Source organism: Onychomys torridus, chromosome 16 (genome assembly GCF_903995425.1).
Source record: "Onychomys torridus chromosome 16, mOncTor1.1, whole genome shotgun sequence".
NCBI classification, from domain to species: Eukaryota; Metazoa; Chordata; class Mammalia; order Rodentia; family Cricetidae; genus Onychomys; species Onychomys torridus.
The window spans coordinates 227,862-252,995 of NC_050458.1; the positions used below are offsets into that span (position 1 = coordinate 227,862).

General features: G+C 39.6%; 1 protein-coding gene across 4 annotated transcripts; it reads right to left on the minus strand.

The window, feature by feature from the left end:
• Nucleotides 1-1,816: 1,816 nt before the first annotated feature.
• On the minus strand, nt 1,817-25,116 carry Mterf3 (mitochondrial transcription termination factor 3). 4 transcript variants are annotated; one of them, XM_036207705.1, is made up of 9 exons: nt 24,938-25,116; nt 21,453-21,791; nt 19,743-19,895; nt 14,549-14,738; nt 9,540-9,687; nt 9,105-9,176; nt 5,062-5,223; nt 2,195-2,422; nt 1,817-2,008 (listed from the first exon to the last, which is right to left on the minus strand). In XM_036207705.1, the coding sequence occupies exons 2-8, from the start codon at nt 21,775-21,777 to the stop codon at nt 2,228-2,230; spliced, it is 1,245 nt and encodes a 414-aa protein (XP_036063598.1). In that variant the 5' UTR covers nt 21,778-21,791; nt 24,938-25,116; the 3' UTR covers nt 1,817-2,008; nt 2,195-2,227. The 4 variants fall into 4 exon arrangements, with proteins under 4 accessions (XP_036063598.1, XP_036063600.1, XP_036063599.1 ...); XM_036207707.1 differs by having other exon boundaries at nt 1,818-2,008; nt 2,316-2,422; XM_036207706.1 differs by lacking the exon at nt 1,817-2,008 and adding an exon at nt 23,324-23,384 and having other exon boundaries at nt 2,133-2,422.
• Nucleotides 25,117-25,134: the final 18 nt, after the last annotated feature.

Sequence of the window (25,134 nt, forward strand, 5' to 3'; positions counted from 1 at the left end):
GTTCTACCCAGCTATAAAGCCTATAACTACAAAAATGATGGGCCTAGCAAAACATCCACAACTGTGGAATAGTGGGGATATCTTAAAGGGTATCAATAACTTTCTATTTGGACTTAATTGTCCAATCAGCCTGCTCAATAGGTGGGAATGCATGCTTGCTACTGTAAACCTGCCAACTACCTATTGTTGGAGATATCACAGAATCTAAAGAACCTACTATTGCCATTTTCCCAAACCAACATAATTTCTGTCTTCTAAATACTTATCCATAATCTATTATCACAACTTTACTAGAGCAGCTTAACTACTTATCTTTCTAAATCTTATCCTTATACCTAGAGATAAATCTAGCCACTACCTTTCATCAGAAAAGCCTGTCTTTACAGTAAATGGAGACCATCACAGAAAACCACAACTGGATACAATGCAGTGATCAATGAATTGTGGCAAGCTCAGTCCCAATGGATATATCTACATCACAGCTCTTGCATGTATGGCTCAGAGAAGGTAGAGGAAGATGGGGCAGAAATATTTCAGAGCCAGTGTGGTGATATTTTGTTTGTGATCTAACCAATAAAGCTTACCTGAAGATCAGAGTGTAGAGCTAAGCCACTAGTTAGCCATAGAGGCCAGGACTTTAATCCCAGCACTTGGGAGGAGGAAGCAGGAAGTTCAGGAGTTCAAGGCCACCCTGGGCTATACAAGATTGATCCAGTCAAAAAGAGAAACAGAGCCCATACCTTTAATCCCAGCACTAGGGAGGTGGACACAAGAAGTGATATAGCTGGGCAGAGAGAAGAATATAAGGTGGGAGGAGACAGGAGCTCAGTCTTTCAGGCTGAGAAGTTCTCTGAGGTAAGAGGTGATAGTTGTGGCTTGCTCCCTTTTCTCTCTGATCTTTCAGCATTTACCACTCTGTCTGACTCCTGGTTTTTATTAATCAGACCAAGTAAGATTCACGCTATAAACCAGGACACTAAGAAGTCTACTATGAAACCATCTCTCTTAGAAATGGCTGCATCAATAAGACTGGAATGAATGGCAATATCAATGGACATGCCAAACATGGAAGGGGGAAATGTTTGAAGGGTCCCATCCCTAGACAAATAACTATAGGTGACTAATGACTACTGGCAGAAAATCTAGCCTCTTTCTGTGATGAGCTTCCATATTGATTGGTGCAGTGGTTTGAGTAAGAATGATTAGTTATCAGGGAGTGGCACTACTTGAGAAGAATTATGCTATGGGATGATCCTTCTGTACACTGTTTATAAGTATTACTGTCATTGGTTAATAATAAAGCTGATCAACCTACAGCCAGGCAAGATAAAGTTAGGTGGGACAATCAAACTGAGGACTGGGAGGAAGGAGGAGTCAGGAGAGACCCAAGCAAGCAGCCCAAGAAGCAAGACACCAGAGGATCAGTAAAGCCATGGCCATATGGCAATACATAGAAATAGGTTAATTTAAATGTAAGAGTTAGTTAGCAATAAGCCCGAACTATTGGCCGAGCATTCTGTGATTAATATAAACTTTTGTGTATTTGGGACTGGGAGGTCGGGACAGAAAAGCTCCACCTCCATTTACAGAATTAGGAGGTATGAAGGTATTGGCCCATGCCAGGCCCAGTCTCTTCCTCTCTGCCTATAGATCAGGATGTAGAACTCACAGCTACTTCTCCAGCACATATCTCCTTGGGTGCTGCTATGCTCCCTGTCATGATGATAAGGACTAACCTCTGAAAATGTAAACAACCCTCCAATTAAATGCTTTGTTTTATAAGAGTTACCTTGGTCATGGTATCTCTTCACAGTAACAGAAAAGTGACTAAGCCAATGCAGAATGATGAACCCTGAAACCATATATACACAAGCAACAAAAAGACTCAGCAGACTGTATTTATATATTTGTGCATGCACATATATACATGAATACATATTAATTAACAGTAATAAAAGGAAGCTATCAACTTGAGGGAGGGTATGGGAAGGAAGGTATCTGAGAGAGTCTGGAGAGAGGAAACAAAAGGGGGAAAGTGATGTAATTTCTTCTAATAAAATTAATAATAAATATAAAAAGTCAACCAAACCAAAAAAATTACCAAAAATTAGAATTATGAGAAAAATGTTTTCAATATTGAAACCTGAGGCATTTATTTTTAAAAATACACTGATTTATTCATGTATATACTTACTTTACAAGAATATATTTAAACTTTCATCAAAAACTAAAGCGTTTTTAAGAATTTTTCAAAATCTTTTACTGAAGTTTTGGCAATTTCTTTGCAGAATACTTCATCAGGAATAGATACGAACTTGTCCAAAGCGACATAGTTAGGTTTTGCTGGATCATACTGCACTTTTCCCAAGTAGGTAAGAAACAAGTGTCTTTCTTTAATTTTAAATACTCTTGTATTAAATACCTGGAAAAGAAAGGAATTGACAATAAAAAGCTGAAATACTAACAAAATTTACTTGGTTACCTAATTTAATAAGTTAGTGACACTGACTGTTATGTTCAATGAATATGATTAATGCTACAGGATTTAAATTCTATAGTTTCTGTTGAGAAGTTATAGTTAAACAGGCTGAGGGGGTAGCTCAATTGAAAGATAAATATCTAGGAGAGGCTCTGAGTTTGAGCCCCAGCACACACGTTAAGTATCAATAGATAAGAAATTATGAGTTGAGCCTAGTGGTGTCCACCTGCAATCACAGCACTTGATAAGCTGAAGCAAGAGTAGTGTGGTAGCTTAGGTCGAGTAGGAACTTCCAAAGTAAGCCTGACATATTGAGCAGAAATCCTGGGCTACAGGGCAAAAGCCCATCTTTAAGAAAAATGAAGGAGAAGAAGGTAAATTATGATTTAAGAGGGACTAAAACCCAACACAGCATGATAATGAAAGAAAGCCTTTGCTGGGCGGTGGTGGCACATGCCTTTAATCCCAGCACTTGGGAGACAGAGGCAGGCGGATCTCTGTGAGTTCGAGGCCAGCCTGGGCTACAGAGCAAGTTCCAGGACAGTCAGGGCAACACAGGGAAACCTTGTCTCAGGGAAAAAAAAAGCCTTCATGAAATGCAGCCAACATGATGACTCTACAGACCCAGGAGAGCACTGGAAGAGCAAATCCTCAGGTCTCACCCCAAAACCACTTCATCTGAAACTTGGAAATGAGGCCCAGAAATCTGTTTTAACTAGCTTTTTAGATTCTAGATTATCTGCCAAGTTTGATAACCAATATTAGAGACCAAGATCTATGTCAGCACAAAGGAACTCATCATCTGTGTAGTGTTAAAGTGTCTCTGTTTTGATCTTTAAATTCTGTTACCCAACAAGAATCAAAATAAAATAGGGCTGCCCCTTTTTGGGGGGTGGTGGTGAAAAGGGAAAGCATGCCTTTTCCTATTAAAATCACCACTGTTGAAAAGTAACTTGCTTTGAGAACAGTGACCAAAGAAAGTACATGCTGCTGACTTGGAGTGACATTGGTATGCTGCTGGAACAATCCCTTTGTGTCTCTGCACTGATGGTCATGAGGTCCACAGAAAAGAAACATGAGACGGGATAACACATAGAAAAAGGAGGCCTGTATGGACTGGCACAAGCTATCAGTGCAGGACTCGCAGACAAGATGCTGGACTAGAAGTCCCCGTGTGATGTTATGGAGAAGAGTCAGAATAAGAAAAAAAAAAAAAAAAGACTTGACTGTAAAGAGACTGAGAAGACCACCGTTGGAAATTAACTACTATCAAGAGAGGCAGACTGGTACCCTCCAGACACACCTACAGCCTACAAATCTTCAAAACCCACTGTAGGTTTTAGTGAGACAGTGATTCCTGGGCCAGTGGTGGACAGGAATCTCACTTTATCCCTTTGTTTTCCTCTTTTCTCAAACAGGGATAATTGTTGGAAGAATAATTATAATGGGCCCATACACACAAAGCAGTGAGAACTCAACAGGTATTATTATATCTATGATTTTCTCTCTGCTTCACACCGAATTAATTGCCCCATGCGCCCTCTACTAATACATAAGCTTATTTTAAATCTCTGCCTCTCACATTACATTACAAGCTTGCATGACTGAGTTCTGTAATCTTAGTGCTCACACACATTCTAGCCCAGGGTAGATTGCCCATTTTATAATGAATTTCTGGACCCCACTTGTGGTATAATCTTTTTGTACATTGTAAAGATGTGTCTCTGCCTAAGTCACCCTTTGATTGGTTTAATAAAGAGCTGAACAGCCAATACCTAGGCAGGAGAAAACAGGTGGGACTTCTGTGGAGAGAAATGAACTGAGGAAGAATTTGAAGCAGGCAGGAGATGCCAGTGGGACGCAGAGCAAGTTGGGCATACAGCATGGGAGAGAGGTAAAAGCCATGTGGCAGAACATAGATTAATAAAAACAGGTTAAATTGAATTATAAGAACTAGTTGGGAACAAGCCTAAGCTAAAGGCCAAGGTTTCATAATAAATAATAAGTCTCTGTGTCACTACTGGGGAGCTGGTAGTCTCAAGGAAAATCCAACCAGAAAGATAATTATACCCAATGGGTAGGAAGAGGTCAGATTGTCATATAACCCACTCTCAATTATCTAATGGTCTAGAAGACAACAAACTGTCACTGTTTTTTCATAGATTACTTATATAATTATTCCATAAGCTGAAGTCCCACGATTCTAGACTTCCTATGCTTTAATTATAATGAGCCAGCATCGTCCTATATTAAAGGCCAGAGTATGATGGGCAAATAGCATCACTCTATGTAAAGGAAGTGGACAAAATGCAATCTAGTTTTGAGAATTATTAAATTACATATCTTTTCATATCTCTACACCATGAACAAAGGACTTAATATTTTTAAACTTAATGGAAAAAAACACAAGAGTTTTCTCCTGATTCCAACAATCAAAGATAGGAGTAGGTAAAAGCTACAGGGGTAGAGACAAACCTCAGGAGCCCTGCAGCTGTGAACTTCCTACAAATACACAACACCACACCTGGAAGCCTGAGAGCAGGGCAAGGGCAGCTGTGGGAGAGGGCTGGGAGATGTGTTACCTGTGGGAACTTGACAATGATGTGGTGGGGAATATTCATCACGTTGTGTACATAATCAAAAGTCTCTGTAAGTTTCCTTTTGTTTGCAGTTAGCATCTTTGGGATTCTGGTGACCATATGTTGAATTTCATTATGTTTAAAACCAAGTTCAAGGCGATAGACCTACAAGAAAGTAAATTCCTGGGAGTTATGAGTAGAAATGTCTTTTGGTACCATGCTGGAGGACAAATTGATTCTTCTGAAGTTTAAAGTGATGATCTTTTAAAATTAATGACCTTTTAAAATACCGGTACCCTTCAGGGGATTATAGTTCACTTATTGGGGTCACCCAAATTTCAAACTCCTAACATGAGCAAGAGCTTTTCTGCACTGATGGTCATGAGGGCCACAGAAAAGAAACATGAGGTGGGATAACACATAGAAAAAGGAGGCCTGTATGGACTGGCACAAGCTATCAGTGCAGGACTCGCAGACAAGATGCTGGACTAGAAGTCCCCGTGTGATGTTATGGAGAAGAGTCAGAATAAGAAAAAAATAGATTTGACTTCAAAGAGACTGAGAGAACTACTGCTAGAAATTAACTACTAACCAAGAGAGGGAGACTGGTACCCTCCAGACACACCTACAGCCTACACAATCTTCAAAACCCACTGCAGGTTTTAGTGAGACAGTGATTCCTGAGCTAATGGTGGACAGGAATCTCACTTTGTCCATCTGCATGCTGGTATGCAGAGACTGTGCCATCTTGAGAGATAACCTATTATCTGAAACTGAGATATACTGGAGGCCTGAATTTGGGAAACAACAATGAGCTTTAATCCAATCTGCAATAGCCTCAGGGTGAGAGACAGCCTGGGGAGGTAGTTGTGGAGGCAGAAGGTGAAAAGTACAGGTGGCAAGAGGTCTACATGGTGGGATAAGGAAAAGTAACCCTGCCCTTGGTTGCCAGGAGCACGTGGGCCTCTGGAGGACCCATCTCCCGCTCACTGCTGTAAAGCCTGAAAATTGAAGCTTCTGTGGTGTACCTGACATCTACTGCTGCATCTCTCCAGCTAGCTGAATAAAACTTAGAGAAAAATGTGAAGACAGGTCCACTGCCTGAACAGATCTCAATGTTGTGACTGCTTCCCACACTTCCAGTGAAACTGGGAGATAGGTCCAGTGGGAAAGTAGTCAACACAGGGATTATTAGCTGGGGAGTTTTGTGAGGGTAAGGGGACCTGCCCAGCTTATGGACTGCAGAGATAAGTGAATACAGCTACAGTGGAGCTTCCAAACAAGCTAAATCAGAACGAACACAGAACCAAGCTATACTACTCTTGAGTCTATACACGAAGAAGTTAAGTCAACATACTGCAGATACTTGCATATCAATTTTTGTTGCAGCAGTAATCACAATAGCTAAAACATGGACTCAGTCTAGATGCCTATGAACAAATGTAATGGGTAAAGAAAATGTGGTACATATATACAACAGAATTTACTTCACCTTTGAAGAAAAATGACACTAAAGGAAAATGAGGCTGGGTGGTTGTGGTGCATGCCTTTAATCCCAGCACTTGGGAGGCAAAGGCAGGTGGATCTCTTGTGAATTTGATGCCAGCCTCAGCCTGGTCTACAAAGTGAGTTTCAAGATGGCCAGGTATACACAGAGAATCCCTGTCTCAAAAAACAAAAAACAAACAAAAAAAACCCCAAAAATCAGAGAATTGGAGAACACTATGTTAAGTGAAATAAGTCACACTAAGAAAGTCAAATACCACATGACTTCTCATATACAGACTTCAGACTTAAATTTAGACATAAATGTATCTATACCAGTGTGGATGTGTATGCAAGTAGGAAGTGAAAGTAGAAAGGGGACTGTGAAGGGGTGGAAGAGATCTTAAAGGGGGAGGGAGGGGAAAAAAGAGAGCAATGGAATTCATGTTGACTTGCAGGCAGAAGGGGAGCTACCTGGGGAAAGCAGAGTATCAAGAAAAGAGGTGTAAGGAGATGGGGAGGGCAGTAGAGGGGAGTGAATAAGAACAAAGTAAAATAGCACATATATAGGAAACCATGACTTTATACGATAACTTAAGAAAACAAAAAAGTAAGATTTTCAAAGTAGTTTTTGAGCTTTTGCTCCCAAGCATGTACACACAGTTGTAATGGAATAGAAATCCAAATTCTGAATAGAAATGATAGATGAAATGAAATATCCAGATATCATAGGTCCTCTCTATATGTTTTTACACTGTCTGAAACTGTCACCACACCACGGCCAATCAATCCATCTCATCACTTTTGACTACACTCCTTTAAATTCTAAGAGCCACGAGAACAGGGAGTCCCTCCTCAGAACAGCACATAGGTGCGAGGTTATAATAACACTTCAATGACTGAGTATGAAATACTTCAGCATCCCAAAGAACAGGCCTTACCTAACCATTTCTACTCCTACTGCTGCTCTGTGCAAACCACTGAACTGCTACTGGTGTCATACTACTCTCTTGGAGGAGAGACAGGAAAGTGTACTTGGCATATTCTGTCATAGAAGTGGAGCTGACAAGTGACAACTTAACAGAAGTTTCTTTGAGTCAGCCTCTGTATTTGATACAAGCTAGAGTCATCAGAGGAAGGAGCCTCAGTTGAGGAAAGGTCTCAATGAGATCCAGCTCTAAGTCATTTTCTCATTTAGTGATCTGTTGAAGAATATTACTTTAACTATGTAAATATATATTACATTTGTTATGGTGTGGAATATTACTTTAACTATGTAAAGGTGCATTCCAGTTGTTTATGCTCCATTTGTTTAATTATGTAAAGTGCCTGCCTAAGGCACTAGATTGTTCTAATAAAAAGCTGAATGGCCAATAGCTCGGCAGTAGAGAGATAGGTGGGGCTGGTGGGCAGAGAGAATAAATAGGAGGAGGAACCTAGGCTCAGGAAGAGAGAGAAGAGAATGAGGGAGAAGACGCCTGGGGCTAGCTAGGCAACTGCCAGACAGACAGACATGGAAGAAGCAGGCAAGTAGGACATACAGAATGAAAGAAAGGTAAAAAGCCCCAAGGCAAAATGTAGATGAAGAGAAACAGGTTAAAGTAAGTTATAAGAGCTAGTGAGATAAGTATAAAATAAGGTCAAGCCTTCCTTCATAACCAATAATAAGTGTCTGTGTCATGATTTGGGAGCTAGCTGGTGGCCCCAAAGAAAGCATGAAACAGTGATTACAGGGGGAGGCCTAGCCCATGGTGGGTGGTTCTATAAAGTGGGCTAAGCAAGCCATGGGGAACAAGCCATTAGGCAGCACCCCTCCATGGCCTCCGCATCAGCTCCTGCTTCCAGATTCTGCCCTATTTGAGTTCCTGTCCTGACTTTCTTCGTGATGAACAGCAATGCTGAAGTGTAAGCCTAATAAACACTTTTCTCCTCAACTTGCTTTTTGGTCATTGTGTCTTGTAGCAGCAACAGAAACCCTAACTAAGACAGTCTCCAACATTCTCAAAACATAAATTCTCATGATAGTCAAAAGTGGTTTCACAGAATAAAAACACAGGCCAGGAAGCACAGACATTGCCTGTCACACCAAGTAATGAAAAGCAGTTTCTAGGTCCCAATTATACCCTACTGCTTCAGGATCATGGGTCCTAATGTCTACAGGTTATTGACTTAGGTAGAGTGCGTAGCATATGCAAGACAATTGGCTAAAATAAACTGTCATTTCTGTCCTTTAGAAATAACTTCTGTTAAAAATCGTTTTTTCTTTATTTCTTCCTTTTTTTTTTTTTTTTTTTTTTTTTTTTTGCATGATGACAACAACAATATTTAGTCTCTTATGAAAACTTGGCCAGGTAGTGATGGCACATGTCTCTAATCCCACCACTCAGGAGGCAGAGGCAGGTGGATCTCTGTGAGTTTGAGGCCAGCCTGGTCTACAGAGCAAGTTCCAGGAAGCCAGGATTACACACAGAAAAACCCTGTCTTGAAAAACAAACACCCCTCCCAAAAACCCACTTAAGTACATAAAGAAATTAGCTTTTTATAGCTTGAAGATATGTTACCTTCATATTTTCTTTCACAGGCTCCAGACTTCCCGTTAGTAGCCTTGGAAGACGAACAACCAGATCTCTAGTCTACAGTTAAAACATAATAATTATCGTCACTATACATGCACATTTAACTAGCTTGGAAAACTAAGGCATTACAAGAAATACCAAGCTAAAATCTAAAATATGTCCCAATCAAATAACAGAAAGCTTGGAAATATGTATCAACATTATTTGATGAGAAATCCAACATGGAAACAGAATTTAAGGAAGCTATTTGATGGTATATTATAAAGTGGTGGAGCCTCCTTTTTAATCTATCAGGCTTACTCATTTTTGTACACAAAGTATCATGCATTTACAGGATCTGTGTGGGTCAGGCACTTAGAAATATGACACTTAAAGGTTACTAAAAGAGGGAATACATTTCCTTATACTTTTCTTTTTTACCTTCTTCACACTCAGTTCAAGTTCTTTCTGAAAAAATCCCAGTCTGTTATCCAGTCTTTCCACCGAGAAGCTCAACAGAAATGGTGCACGTCTGACCATCTGTGCAATATCTGTATTACTGAAATGTTTTGACTGTAGATAAGCTACTCTGGAGAAATAATAAAAAACAAACATATGCATGTTAATCATTTCCTAGAGCAACAAAGCATATTATGTTACTTTCTGAAGTAACATCTAAAATTTTTTTTGAGGCTTTGAGTACATACTGGAGTACTATTATTTACATAATTTCCATCCCCACTACTCCTGTGTCCCTCCCTCATCTCTTTACAATTTTTACTTTTACACATATATATTCATAATATGTATGTATTAATACAAACTTCTGAGTCTACTCAGGGCTAAAGTAACATTTTTTTAAAAAGGATTCTATAACTTCCTCATAAAAAAGACCAATAAAAGTACTCTGTAAGCTGGATAGTAGTGGTGCATGCCTTTATCCCAGTACAGATAGGCAGATCCCTGAGTTTCAGGCAAGCCTGGTCTACAGAGTGAGATCCAGGACAGCCACGGCTACACAGAGCAACTGTCTCAAAAAAGTCACCCTTCCCCCTAAAAAAACCTTTGTAATAGCTGAAATATGGGCACATTTTTAGGAGAAGCACCCGATACATTTTTTTTATTGGTTTTCATTTACTTTGAATCAGAAAATAATTCTAATATACTTCTGGGTAGATCTTTAAATTAAACAAATTATTATTATATGCATATCATGGGGGGAAGGGGACATGCACATGCCTTGGTGAACAAGTGGAATTCAGAGGGCAATCTTAGGGGTTGCCTTCCACCTTGTTTTGAGACAGGATCTCCTATTGTTCATGGCCACATGAACCAGTTTAGCTATGGTCTGAGCTCCAGAAGATTATACTCTCTGCCTCCCATCACCAAAAGCCTGCTGAGATGGCATCTGGCTTTTTGTGGCTTCTGCGGAATTCATACTCTAGTCTCTCACATTTGGATGGCAAGCACTTTATCCACTGAGCCATCTATTTCCAGCCAAAATTTTTGGTTTTGAGACAGGGTCTTATTACCTACCCCAGGCTGGCCTTGACCTTTTCATTTTCTGGGTTTAGTTTCCCAAGCGCTGGAATTACAAGCATGCATTTCCATACCTCAACAAAACAATATATATTTATATAAACCATATGCAGTTTATTCATTTGGAAATTCTACAAAGGACTTGCAATTTTACACTCTAAGTTATTTTCATTGAAAAGAAAATGAGTACATAAAATTGGTGCTATTTATGGATATTGTAGAAAATAAGCCTGTTATATCTAAAACCCAAGTTTTTAATTAAATATTTTTATATTCTTGCATATTCAGTAGAAACTCACTCTTTATCATACACCTTTTTGAGTCTATACAGATAAAATACCTACAAAGATTCTAATAAACATTTCTCTAGCAGTCAAGAACATGTGGTAATTTGAACAAGAAACGTTGCTTCCTTAACACAGGTTTCTTTCACAGAATTAAATGAAGCAAGATGCTATCTCTGTTCAGTAAGTATCAAGACTCTGGAGTTTGGCCAACTTAGTTGGAATCCTAGCTCTTCCATTTATACTGTGTGTGTAATTTTGGGTAAATAACTTAAACTTTCTATACCTCATGTAATAATTATGGTGAAACTTCTCAAGTGATTCCCACTGCCTGACATTCATGCTTTCCTAGAATAAATTTGGACTAATGAGGCTTTTGAATGAAGCTCAGGATTCTGAGGTTCTTAGAATCACTCTTTCCCTGTGTTTCATAGACTCTATAAATCCCACGATGAGAGAGCATCAGTCTTTTAAGTCTGATGCCTCGTCCAGCATCTTAACTATGTAAGATGTGAGATACAAGAAATGCAGATTATTGAATTTCATTTTTTCCCTAACTCACAGAAAAGGAATTAGTGTATTATTAGCCAAGGAACTGCCAAGCCCTTAGTGGATCAATCCCAATGTAGAGAACAAACTACTGCCGTGGTTGAAACCCCTTTGGGAGAGGGTCAAACAACCCTTCCACAGGGGTGGCTATCAAATATTTACATTACGAATCATAACAGTAGCGAAATTACACTTATGGAGTAGTAACGAAAATAATTTTATGGTTGGGGATGACCACAACATAAGGAACCATATTATATGGCCAAAGCATTAGGGAGGTTGAAAACCACTGGTCTACAGGGATTGGAACTGGGCAGCAAGAGACAAGTGTGATCTTGGCAGGACCCAAGGCTAAGTATCCTAGGCAAAGACTGAGAGAAATGTGTAGGCAGAAGTTTCTGTGTCTGGCCAGCAATTCCCAAATACCTGGCAGTTAACTTCCCAAATAATTGACTGAGGTTTAATATTACTTATGAATGCTCAGCTGGTAACTCAGACTTATTACTAACTAGCTCTTATGCTTAAATTAACCCATAATTCTTATCTATGTTTAGCCATGTGGCTTGGTACCTTTTCTCAATACGATATTCTTATCTTGCTTCCTCTGCGTCTAGCTGGAGACTCCTGACTCCCCCCTTCATTTTCTCAGCATTCTGCCTACACTTCCTACCTGGCTACTGGCCAATCAGCATTTTATTAAACCAATTAGAGTGACAAATCTTTACAGTGTACAGGAGAATTATTCCATGGCAGAAATGTCCAACTGATGTGACAGGTGAATGAGGTTGAACTGAGGGGTCTTGGTGTTTCATTGGAGGTGGATTGTTGTAGAATATTATTTTAAGGTGTGTTATTTTTGTTTATGTTGCATTTTTTTTAAGCTCTGAGAAACTGTGTTACTGTGCCTGTCTAAAACACCTTGACTATTCTAATAAAGAACTGGATAGCCAATAGCAAAGCAGGAGAGAGAGACAGACTGGGCTGGAGAAATCTGAGAGGATGGGAAGAAAAAGATGGAGGAGTGAAGGAAGAAGTAGCCAGAGAAGTAGGAAGACTCCAGAGGCTAGCCACCCTGATACACAGCAAGACATGGATTAAGAGTAAGAGTTACAGAAGAGAATGGGAAAAGCCCAGAGGCAAAAGGTAGATGGGATAATTTAAGTTAAGGAAATCTGGCAGGAAACAAGCCAAGCTAAGGCTGGGCATTTATAAGTAAAAATAAGCCTCCATATGTGATTTATTTGGGAGCTGGGTAGTGGACCCCCAAAAGAGCAAGAGTAAACCCCCCCAATAACAAAAATAGATGCCAAAAGTTATGAATGATAGTTGTGATTTGGGTAATAAGGTAAACAGAATAGTACTTCCACTCAATGTGTCTGAGAATACACACCAACACATGGGAGACAAATGGTGAAGTCAGAGTTAACCTAAGAACAGGGCCCTGTCTTGCTCTGAGTGTTATTCTTAATGTCTAACACATTATTAACATCTTATAGTAAATGTTTCCACAGACTAATAACTCTTTCACTGATGAATGAAGTGCAAAGATGTTTATAAATGTTTTATTTAAAGAAAACAGTCATCAACTAATCTTGGTTGTCAACTTGACTAAGCCTGGAATCAACTAAACCCAAGTTGTTGGATGCAACTGTGAGGGATTTTTCTTAATCAGGTTATTTGAGGGTTATATTGAAGACCTACCTTAAATCTGGGCCACACCTCCTGGTGGCAGCCTGTAGTGCAAATTCTAATTGGTCTTAACAATAAAAATCTGGAGTCAGATATAGTGGTAAATGCTGAAAGATCAGAGAGACAAAGGAGCAAGCCACAGCCACTTCTTACCTCAGCAACTCCTCAGCCTAAGGGCCAAGCCCCTGTCTCCATCCTGCCTTATCGCTTCCTCTCTCTGCCCAGCCACTTCTTGTTTTCTCCTCCCAAGTGCTGAGACTAGAGTTGTATGCCACCATTGCCTGGCCTCTATGGTTAGAGTGGCTAGCTCTGTCCTCTGATCTCCAGGCAAGCTTTCTTTGTTAAGAGTACAAACAAAATACCACAGCAGCCCACATAAAAAATCCTCCAAGAAGGAAGCTTTTGGTTTTCATCTGTTGCCTTCAGTCTAGCTGACAAAAAGTTCATTTATCATGTTGCTTTGGCTTTCCTTTGATGATATCAGTACCAACTTCTTGGGGATCTAACATATACTGAGGACCACCTACACGTCAGGAATTCTTTGGGGTTCAGCAGCAGTCTAGGTCTGCTGAGACTGAACAACTAGAGCATTCTTGGCTTTTTGGTCATGAGACAACCATTGTTGAACTAGCTGAATTACAGCCTGCAATCCATTCTAATAAATATATATTAAAAGGCTACCAGTTTTCTTCTTCAGAGAACCATGACATGGAAAAGTATATTATAAACAATTTGTTCAAAGAATGCTAAATGTCTCCTATCAAAAATTAGAAATGCGGCCAGGCGGACCTGGTGGCGCATGCCTTTAATCCCAGCACTCGGAAGGCAGAGCCAGGTAGATCTCTGTGAGTTCAAGGCCAGTCTGGTCTCCAAAACGAGTTCCAGGAAAGGCACAAAGCTACACAGAGAAACCCTGTCTTGAAAAACCAAAAAAAAAAAAAAAAAAAAGGCTGGGTATGGTGGCACACATCTATAACTCCAGTACTTAGCAAACAAAAGTAGGAGGGTTATGAGTTCAAGGCCAGTCAGGGCTACATAGTGAGACCATGTTTCCAAATAGGAAAAAGTAAAGAAAAACAGTAACAACGGTAACAATCTGCCCAACTTGTAAGTCTGCTCTTAGATAATTCAACTACTTGTTAATAGAGACTTAAGAGAAATATTTCCAGGTTCTGAAGAGAAATATTTCAATACTAACTTATCAGTAAGTTGAAGAGAAATAAAGAATACTTTAAATATTCTATTTAGATTAAAAGTCCATAGCTAAAAGAACCATTCATAATCACTCAGTAGATCCTTGAATAGCAGATTAGAAAATTTCTCACACATATGTAAGTAATTCTTCAATAAGCACTTTTTAGGTTATGCAGGAATCATTTCAAATTTTACCTTGTCTTAAGATTTTCAAGGTCTTCAGAGAAAATAGTATAATTTTTTGTTAGGAATGGTCCCAGGTGGTTATCTTCTAAACCCAAATCTTTAAGAAATAGGAGTATTTGCTTAATGTCCTTTTCAAAATCCAGTCTTAGGAGGAGGTTGGCTACATCCAGATGTCTTTCTATCTTAGACAAATCCACTCCTATAACAAATGAAAAGGATTAGTTAGAACTCAGTTTGTTATTCAGCCATTAATTTCATACAAAACAAAGTACTTACAATAATTTATTTAAGGGAGAAAGGACACAGACAAATGGAAACTTAAGGTATTTTTAAATAAAACTGTTCGCAGAAATAAATTAAAATCAATAATAGTATTTATGTCAAAGGTCAATGTAGAGAGGAAGACAAAACATTTGTGTTTAAATTTCCCCCAAAGAGAAAGTCACTAAACTACATGGACAGCTACTTGGGAGGCTGAGTCAGGAGGATCATAAGTTTGAGGCCTGCTTGGGTTATACAGTGAACTCATGATCAATGGTCAAACTTTTTGAAGAGACAAATATTTTAAATATAAAAATTAATTATTTCTAGAGGTACTTTTATATAAGTCTTATTTATAAAAGCAATGAAATAACACTTTTACCTAAAAGTATCCACAATCAAAAAAAATCATCTTATTCTCTCTTTGAGTTTGAGGCCAGCCTGATCTACCAAGTGAGTTCCAGGACAGCCAGGGATGATAGAGAGAGAAACCCTGTCTTGAAAAACCAAATAAAACAAAATAAAATTAAAAAAAAATCATATTTACTCACCAATTTTAGAAACAAATGCACGGAACAGAGACCAGAAACTAAAACAATTTTCTACACATTAGTGATGGCATTTTAATCCAGTAAGAAAAAGATAATACTATTCATTAAAGTACAATGGGATCAGTAGATATACTAAAATGTTTTTGTGTCTTATTTCCAGATTGATTAATAATCTAAATATGTTTTAGTTCTACACATAGAAAAAAAAATGTAAGCAAATATTAATTATGGAAAATAAAAAAGCCCATGGCTAGCTTTCCATTTACTTTGTAAGAGGTTTGGAAAGTAACTCAACAAACTGGTAATAGTGGTTATACTTGGGGGCAAGGGTATCTCTTGGAATAGCTGAACTTTAATCAACTACATGTAATTCTTTTGTAAGTGAAAAATAATACAAAATCAAGTATAATTAATGAATGAATAAAAAAAATGAGATGGAAGCTAGTTTCAAAAATCCGTGATAAATTAGGGAAACATAGCTTTAAAATAACTGAAAAAGACTTGGACTCCAAGTGAGTTTCCACATGTGGGAAGGTCTTGCTCAGTGTGAGTCACACCCTGGCTGTGAGGAAATGGAAAGCTGCTGTTTAGCAACAGTGGGAGAGCACAAGGCTTACTTAAGTCACTCAGCTCACTCAGGATTCTACTAAAATGAAAAACCAGACACTGGACCAGATACTTTTGCTAAGCACTGGGAATAGAAAATGAGCAATACATGCTGTAACAGATATTGACATTGAATCTATTATTGTTACATATATTTAGTCATCAGTCAGATCTGGAAAGCATTATTCTACAGAGCTCAAATAAAAAGAAATGTTGTAAGACAGTGGCATGAGCAGAGCTAAGTGGACACACAAAGGCTATCTATCTAGCAGTAGCAATAAGGAGACCAAGCCTTTTCTGGAGCTCAGAGGGAACTGTAAACTATTAGGGAAGTGCTGCATGATAGGAGGTGTTGCCATGGAATGAGCAGTTATAGGACCTGGAGAATGAAGGAATGGCCTGACCTGGCCCTTCTGGCCTTTATGCTTCCCTGGCTAGAAGCTGCCTAGAAGCCAGCTGGCATAGCAGCCTCTGTGCACAGGACTGACCTCCTGGGATATAGAACAAGCAGAGAAAGGAGGAAAACAAACAGAGGAGAACCACAGCTTTATTACTAAAAACACTGACAAGCACCAATGGATCCTCTTAGCTATTGCCATTTACAGTTACTTCTAAGACATGCTGTTGAGGTTATTAGCCCATACAAAAAGAATGGCTGAAACATTTCTCTTTAGTATACTGTAAATTATTTATAGGTCTGGACCATGTTGATCCTTTATCATCCTGAGTAAATGCTGTAGGCTAGGGAAGCTGTTCTAGAAGGGAAGGTAACTTACTCTCCTGCTCAAAGCAGGTATCAGATGTCATCTCTCACCTCTGAACTTACTACAGAAAGTAGTACATTAAGCTGTGTACATTCTGAAGTTCAACAGATGTTTAAGGTATATTTACACTTTTTAATGATTAAACAAACCTAATTAACCTATCACCATGTGTACCATTTTGTGGATATTTAAAACATACTTAGAACTAAGTATGGAAACTCTGTACCCTATCACCATCATCTCCCTATGGTCACCTCCCCTACCCCAAACCACTAACTATTCTTCTCTCTCTCTGCTTCTAATGTGACATGCCTTTGTATGCAAGTCCTCGAAGTCCTGTTGGAAATGACAGTACTTCACTCTTGGTACTGGTGACTAGTATTGCATTGTGTATATGTGCAGTACATTTCCTTTAACCATTCATTAACTTATGGATGCTTAGGTTAATGAAAGAGCCTTTATTTGTATTTCTCATTTTGGACTTCTCATTTTACCTCCATCTTCATCTGCCAGATCTTCTCAAATAGGTATTTGTAACCCTGACTAGCCTAGAACTCACTACATAGACCAGGATGGCCTTGATTTCAGAAATCCACTATTGGTTTAAATATTAAGGAAACTCCATGTAGTTAAAAGGAAGGTTTATTTTGTGGGGTAACTTACAAATGAAGGGATAGATAACAGGGTCTGGGTACGGCAGTGTTCTCTGGAGAACTCTGTTCGGTCTACCTCCAGTGTCCAGGATCCAGAATCCAAGAGAGCCAGCCCATCGGGATCTTGAGTCTTCAGGGGTCCTCTCTCGGCTCCGCCTTGTAGGCATGACATTTACTGAAGCCTCAATGGGGGAGGTACTTCCAGGTCAGAGCTGGAATGGCTACCCACTACATCCCACCTATCTCTGGCTCCATATACAGGGATTCAATGCCTAGCCTCACATGAAGCTTCATGAGAACATAAGTCATTTCCTACACATTAGGGTAACATCTGGCTAAATAGGTCCCAAACAAGAGTGAAACATTACCATATACAGTGATTAGTGCAGACATAAAAGCAGGCAGAGTAGAACTCTCAGAAGGGTCACTCAGAAGGTAGGGCCAGAGAACATATATCTATGGTGATAGTTTATCTGTGCTTTGATAAATAAAGCTTGCCTGGAGATCAGGGGGAAAAGTCCAGACATTTTAAGTAAACAAAGTCATGCTCTTAATCTGATCACTTAGCATGCAGGGTCTCTGTGTGTTCAAAGCCATACTAGGGAACAGAGCCCTGGTGGCTCTCCCTACTTCCCTGATCTCTAAGGTTCTCATTCCTGTATTTGGCTTCATGTTTTTTATTTAATAAGACAGACACACACACACACACACAGGATTACCAAAGTAGGAGGTGTCTACCTGATAATTCAGTGGCAAATGAGTCCTAAAGAAGGGTAACTACAGGATAAGAGCAAACTTGAGACATGAACTTGTAGCTGAAAGTTTTCCTGTGCCCACCCAGCTCCTGTGTCTTCATGGTCCCGCAGCCTCTCAGACCCAAATGAACAGAGGCTTATATTAATTATGAACTGTATGGCCTATTGGCTCAGGCTTCTCACTAGCTAGATCTTACATCTTAAATTAACCCATTTTGATAAATCTATACTTTGCCACATGGCTCATGGCTTACCAGTGTCTTTACATCTGGCTTTTCATGGAGGTGGCTGCTCTCCCTGCCTCGTTCCTGTCTCTCTCTGAATTTCCTGCCTGCCTCTAAGCTGCTCTGCCAGAGGCCAAACGGCTTTATTTATCAACCAATCAGAGCAATACATATTCACAGCGTCCAGAAAGACATCCCCCGTCAGGGACTATGGAGGATAAGGTTCTGAACAGACAGATGCTAAGGAAGGAGGAAGGGAACAAACAAGGACACTCCAAGGGTTGTCCAGAGATGGCACGGCACAGGTATTCTTTTACCTTTTCTGATAAACAAAACAGCTTTCCAAGACATGGAGAATGAGAAACAAAAGGAAGCACCTTTGGTGAAACAAGATTTATCTATATCCCCCAAACATAACATATAAAAACAGACTTATCAGAGAGAATAAGAAACTGAAAGGCCCACAAATAAGAATTCTAATGGAAGATGCCAGTATGTGAAACACTGAAAGTTTTAGAAATTGGACTTTTTGGGTTTTGGATGATCAACTGGTAAAGTCTATGCAAATATGCTGAAAAATATGAAAAAGCCTCAAATCTCAAACACTGCTGGTTCCATGTATTTTGAATAAGGAGTGATTGTGTGAATGAAAATGATCCCCACTGGCTCATAGGGAATAGCACTATTGGAGTACTGTGGCCTTGTTGGAGGAAGTGAGTCACTAGGGTGGGCTTTGAGATTTCAAATGTTCAAGCTAGGCCTAGTGTGAATCTTTCTTCCCACTACCCATGTGGAACTCTCAGCTCCTCTCCTGCACCATGTCTGGCTGCATGCTGCTACGCTTCTAGCCCTAATTAAATGTCTTCCTTTATAAGAGGTGCCGTAGTCATGGTGTCTCTTCACAGCAATAGAAACCCTAACTAAGACAATATTTAACACCCATTAAACAACAACAATAACAACAACCAGAAATTGGAGTCCCTAGAGATTAAGATGTCCAAGATGAAGTAGAAGCTAAAAACAGGGAACTATGTATGGCTATATGTGGGAACTTTGATTTCTCCACTTCCTCTCACCTCCCCAGAGTCAATACTGAGAAAATCAAGTAGAAGTGCCAAACCAGACTCAAGGAAGACAGGTTCAACAAGGTTGCTAGATTACAGACAGGACCAAAGGAAAAGTGTGCAATGAAGAGCTCTAGCTGCCTTTAATTACCTAGCTTCAAGGATAATGCTCTAGCCAGCATATTAAGTTATGCAGGCTGAGAGAAAAATCCGGATGAGGCCAGTGGGTTCCAGGAGGAAGGTTGGGGATAACATCGCAGAGAGCAGTGCACCACAGGTCAACAAACTAACACATCACAGGCTGACTGGTAGGTTAGAAACTTACCAAGCTGCACTAACTGCTGCAGAGTCTTGGAATGATCTATGTAGTCTCCAAGTGTGAAGGAGGATAGGGGCAACAGAGGGTGTGCAACAATCTGAATAGCTTCCTCCTCTGAAATTGGTTGTATTGGAGACAATTGAGATAAGTCATCCAGTTCTTTGCAGTGAGTCATGAGGAAAAAGAGAGGCAAGTTAGCACTGTCATGCACATTTGGAAAATTACTTCTATAAGGGGCTACAAAAATGGCTCAGTGGTCAAGAGTACATATTGCTCTTGCAGTTTGGATCCCAGTACCTACATCAGGAAGCTCACAATCCTATAACCAGTTCTAGGACCTACCTACTATCTTGTGGGCTCCATGGCCACCAATACTCACATGTACACCCACATATACGTATGTGTAATTAAAAATTAAATATACCTTAAAAAGAAAACAACCCAAAATTTCCATAAATGTTCTATCTTCCCTAGTTTGTGTATTTCACTGATTAAGTACTGAGGTCATTTCAGAATTAGATGCTTATGAAGTCTAAGTATAGAATAATGGTCCATACCTGTAATCCCAGTATTCCACTGGGCAGGCTGAGAAAGGAGAATTACAGCAAGTTTGAAGCCAGCATGGCCTAATAGTGGCAACCCACACACCACAAAGGTCTAAAAATATCCTAAGATTTAAGAGTACCCAAAGAGACTATTCTCCCTTCAAGGTAAGATTCAAGGCATTCAATCCATTTTTGAGACAGTGAACACAACCCAGGAAATCCTCCTGCCTCAGCTTCCTAAATACTAGAAATACAGCTATGAGTCACCTTGTCTGGGTAAGGCACAAAACTACTTCTCTACAGTTTTCATCAACAGGAAAGAATGTTAAAGGTCTACTGCTCTTCAGCCACATTCTGAGAGAAATTGTTTGTGAACATGGCCAAAAGTATGACTTTTTTAAATACCCCAAATCCACATTCTAAAGTTATGATACCCTGAATTTATTCATTTTTATCCAATGCCCTCCTCTGCAAATTCTCTTAAGAGAATTTCTATGTTCCTACCATCTGCAATCCTTTGCCAATCCTCTATTCAGCCCTGACATGTAGTTCTTTGCTGTAGTTTTAATATGATTTGGTATGAAAGATATTTGAAATTGTAACTTTAAGGACCCCAGACTATGATCTCTTATTGTTTTACCTTATTAACAATTCTTTCTCATTTTTCACAGCCAGCTTCTCCTCCCTGCCTCTCCTTTTAGCAATCATTCACATTACTGTGGCATAACAATATATTCCTATATCAAGAGGCATGGAAAGAGGGAAGTAGACTATACAGCAATTCAAGGGAAATTTGAAGTGTAAACTCACTGTTCCCATTTGGTAATTATTACACAATTAAATATATGTCAAAACTGTATACCCCAAAGATAAGTATCAATTAAACCCTAATATTTCTAATTAATGCCCAAAAGGACACTTTTCAAAAGAAGCTACAAAATCAAATATTTAGAAAGCAAATGTCTCATAAATTTAGTTATAAAATAATCTGACACAAATTAACCTAGGAACTTACTAAAATACCAGTTTAATAGAACAAATTAATAGAACCGACATTGTTACTTTTCTTGCCTGGTACAAAATAGGACATGAAACAGGTGAGTACTGTCTAATATGTAGCATGATCAAAACTAGCCCTGAAAAGGGGACTTTTCTCAATGTCTAGAATTACCTTCAAGAGGCAGCTCAGAGTCAAAACTAGGTATCCCGTCAGGCTTTTTACTCACTGAAGGAAGCAGAGTGCTTTGTACAGAACGGCTCTCTTGTCTATTGGAGTTGGCAGAATGGAAACTATTGCAAGATGAGGAAGTGCTAGAAACCTTAATTCCACACTGGAGTAAGCAATTGTAGGAGGACAACAGAGCCTGAGATGAGAAGCCATTTGACAATGTTTTTCCTGGTCTTGCAGAGTGTTTTGTGATTTGCGCAGGTTTAATGAAGCTACTCAATTTAATTGAGTTGAACCATCTGGGTATCTGTTGGGCTAACAGGGCCATTTTTTTTTCTTAGTCTACAAAGGAAAAACACAATCATCAAAAGAGGAAAGATTAACTTACTTAAATGTTTAAAATAGCAATCAAATAGCAAATAAATAGATAATAAATTACTTCCTAGAATAAATAATTTAAATAAATATGTCCAGGGTAGGCAAATGTTTCTTATATATGAAAAACCACAAGCAAAAGCAAACTTAGCTATCAATCAAAACAGAAACTTATGAACTGGAAAAATAAAGATATGCATTACAATTTAAAAACAAAACAAAGAATCACTTTAAATCAAACAAGTCTGTAAATATTCAAACTACAATGGACCCAAATCAACTGTTAATTTGCTCTTCACAAGGAAACTGTAACAGTAATAAAATGAAATGTTCTTAGAACTCGGTTTGAAGTGTACATAGGAAATATATTGCAGATTATAATGCTGAATTATTAAAATGTATTTTATGCATATAAGTTAGTCACAAAGTAAACAAAAAGAAACACTGTTGTGGACTATTATTTTAAGGTGTGTTACTTTTATTTATTGTTGCATTTGTTTACCTCTGTGAAGCTGTGTTACTGTGCCTGTCTACAACACCTGATGGTCTAATAAAGAGCTGAATGGCCAATAGCAAGGCAGGAGAAAGAATAGGCAGGGCTGGTAGGCAGAGAGAATATATAGAAGGAGAACTCTGGGATGAAGTAGCCAGAGAAGGAAGAGGAACTCCAGGGACCAGCCACCCAGATACACAGTAAACCATAGAGTAAGAGTAAGATTTACAGGAGTAAGAGAATGGAAAAAGCCCAGAGGCAAAAAGAGTAGATGGGTTAATTTAAGTTAAGGAAAGCTGGCAAGGAACAAGCCAAACTAAGGCTGAACATTTATAATTAAGAATAAGCCGGGCACTGGTGGTGCATGCCTTTAATCCCAGCACTCAGGAGGCAGAGGCAGGCGGATCTCTGTGAGTTCGAGGCCAGGCTGGTCTCCAAAGCGAGTTCCAGGAAAGGCGCAAAGAAACCCTATCTCAAAAAAAAAAAAAAAAAAAAAAAAAAAGAATAAGCCTCTGTGTGATTTATTTGGGAGCTGAGCTGGGTGGCAGGCCCCCAAAAGAGTAAGAAAACCAACAACAAAACCCACTGTTTTAAATGAGTCATAAATAAATAGCTATCTAGCAATAGCTAAATAGAACACTGAAACTGTTGACTGAATCTGATATCGAGTCTTTCAAAAGAGACTTGAACAATGGTGGTTTGGTAAAATCCTGCCATATTAAAAAGAACAGCTTTCAAATAGAAAGGGTCAAAATAAGGAGCAGCTGGGTATGGTAGTGAATGCCTCCTGTAACCCTCTCTTGGGACACAGAGGCAGCATTAAAAGTTTAAGGCAAGCCAGAACAATGTATTTGAGGCTCTTAAAAAAGAAAGAAAAAAAAAGGGGGCAAAATCCAAACAATTAACAAACCAACTCCAAAACCAAAACAACAGAAACAAAGAAGTGACCAGCAATACTTAAATATTCATTAAGATAATACATAAAAAAGTATGGGGGAGGTCATACCTGTAATCCTGGTACTCAGTAGCCTGAGGCAGGATTGCTCAAAGTTCAAGGTTAGCATGAGCTACAAATGTGATACAGATTCAAATAAATGAATGAGAAAGGCTCAATAAATGTTAGCCATAATTATTATCAACTAGACAAAAAAGGTTAATTATGAATTAACTCTTGTTTATGCCTCTGTATTTTCTCTACACAGTGGAATTCAGCTTGTTTTATGCCCTGAATAGAGGGTCTAATGTCTTAGAGGTTTGTAGTTTGGGGACACTGGCTAAGAGTTATACAAGAGCAAATCTCTTTCCTTCTGAAGTGACCTGAGGAAGGACGTGTTTGCAATAACTTTGTGGGATAGGTAACTTTTGTTAAATTTTAGTTGGAAAGGAACTTCCAAACCTGTCAAAATTTCACTCAAATTTCTTCTGGTCTCCACAGTAGTTACACCAAAGTGGGAACTCAGTTATGTCACCCAGATAAGACCAAATTTCTAAGGAAGCTTTAGTACAGCCAGGCAGGTCCTATCCACAAGTGGTCAAGGACAGCTACGAATGGTGTGGCTCAACACAAAATCATAAGCTTTCTTAAAACATTTCCTTCCATGGGAGTTGTAACTTGACAGCCAGGTTCTTGATGTGAACTTCGGCAATGTCAAGACTGGATATGCCATTCTAGCCCATGATGATGGAGGCCCAAAAACTATTCTCTCCATAATGCTTTTATGTGTGCTGTGTTGGAGAAAACTCGCAGCTACAGTTTAACCCAGACTACACTCTCAGCTCCAACTCAGGTACTATAAAGGTAGAGAATACAATAAAACGATTTGTCTAAGCACTTTGTGATACATCCAAATCAACTCCCAGAACCCCAACTTCATTCTGGAGTCTGTCCAGAACCAAATGCAATAACTTTTCCACAGCTAGTGGACTCACTGTTAAATTCCATTTGTATTCAAAGATCTGAGTGCTACAGACTAATTTTTATCCTCCCCCCTTTTATTTGCCACTACACTCCCTCACATGACCATGGTCTAAACCATCTGAACAACTGGCTAAAGCAGAAGGAAAAAGCAGAGCTCTGCCCCCTCCCTGGACCCACTTTCTCAGGGACTTTTCTGCATCAAGCTAGAACCTTGAATGTCAGGGATTTCCAGTTTATTGAGTGGGAGTGAATACAGGTCATGTGCAGGAACACACACCACTCAGAAACTTGTGTGTAATGCCCTGCGGTGTGTACATTAGGAAGACGAAAAGAAGAAAAGGTCCTTAACATCCTTCAACTAAATCTTAGGGGATTCCAGTTCTCGGCTGTATCCGTACTATTTTGTTAGGAACAGGAAAAAAGAGCGGAAACAGGCTTTTCTGGGTTCAAGATCTCTACCTTTAACTAATCCTGACCTCTGGAGGTGAAAGGCGCACTTCGTAATAAAGGACCTCCCGCGGGCAATTTAACCAACACTCTTTAACTAAGCATTCAGTCTGGATGCCTTAGAGTCTCTAACAAAACTCCACAGAAAGCCAGGACACTCTCTGGGCCCCAGTCTAGTGCTGGTAAACAAGCCCTGCAACGTTCCCATTACAAGGTTCAGGGACGCACCCCTTCCCCGGGTCACTGAGAACCTACCAAGTCGCGAGGCTCCCAGCTGCTGGCTGCAAGCAGACCGGCCTCCAACACCGCCGGGCCGTGGCCTTGAGTTCCCGCTACACCCGAGCCAGGTCCGCGGCGGCGCAGACCGAGTGCACAGTCCGCACGATGCCGGTCGCCCAGCATGTCAGCTAATCGCCGCGCCCGCCCCGCGCCGCTACCCACGTGGGTTGCGC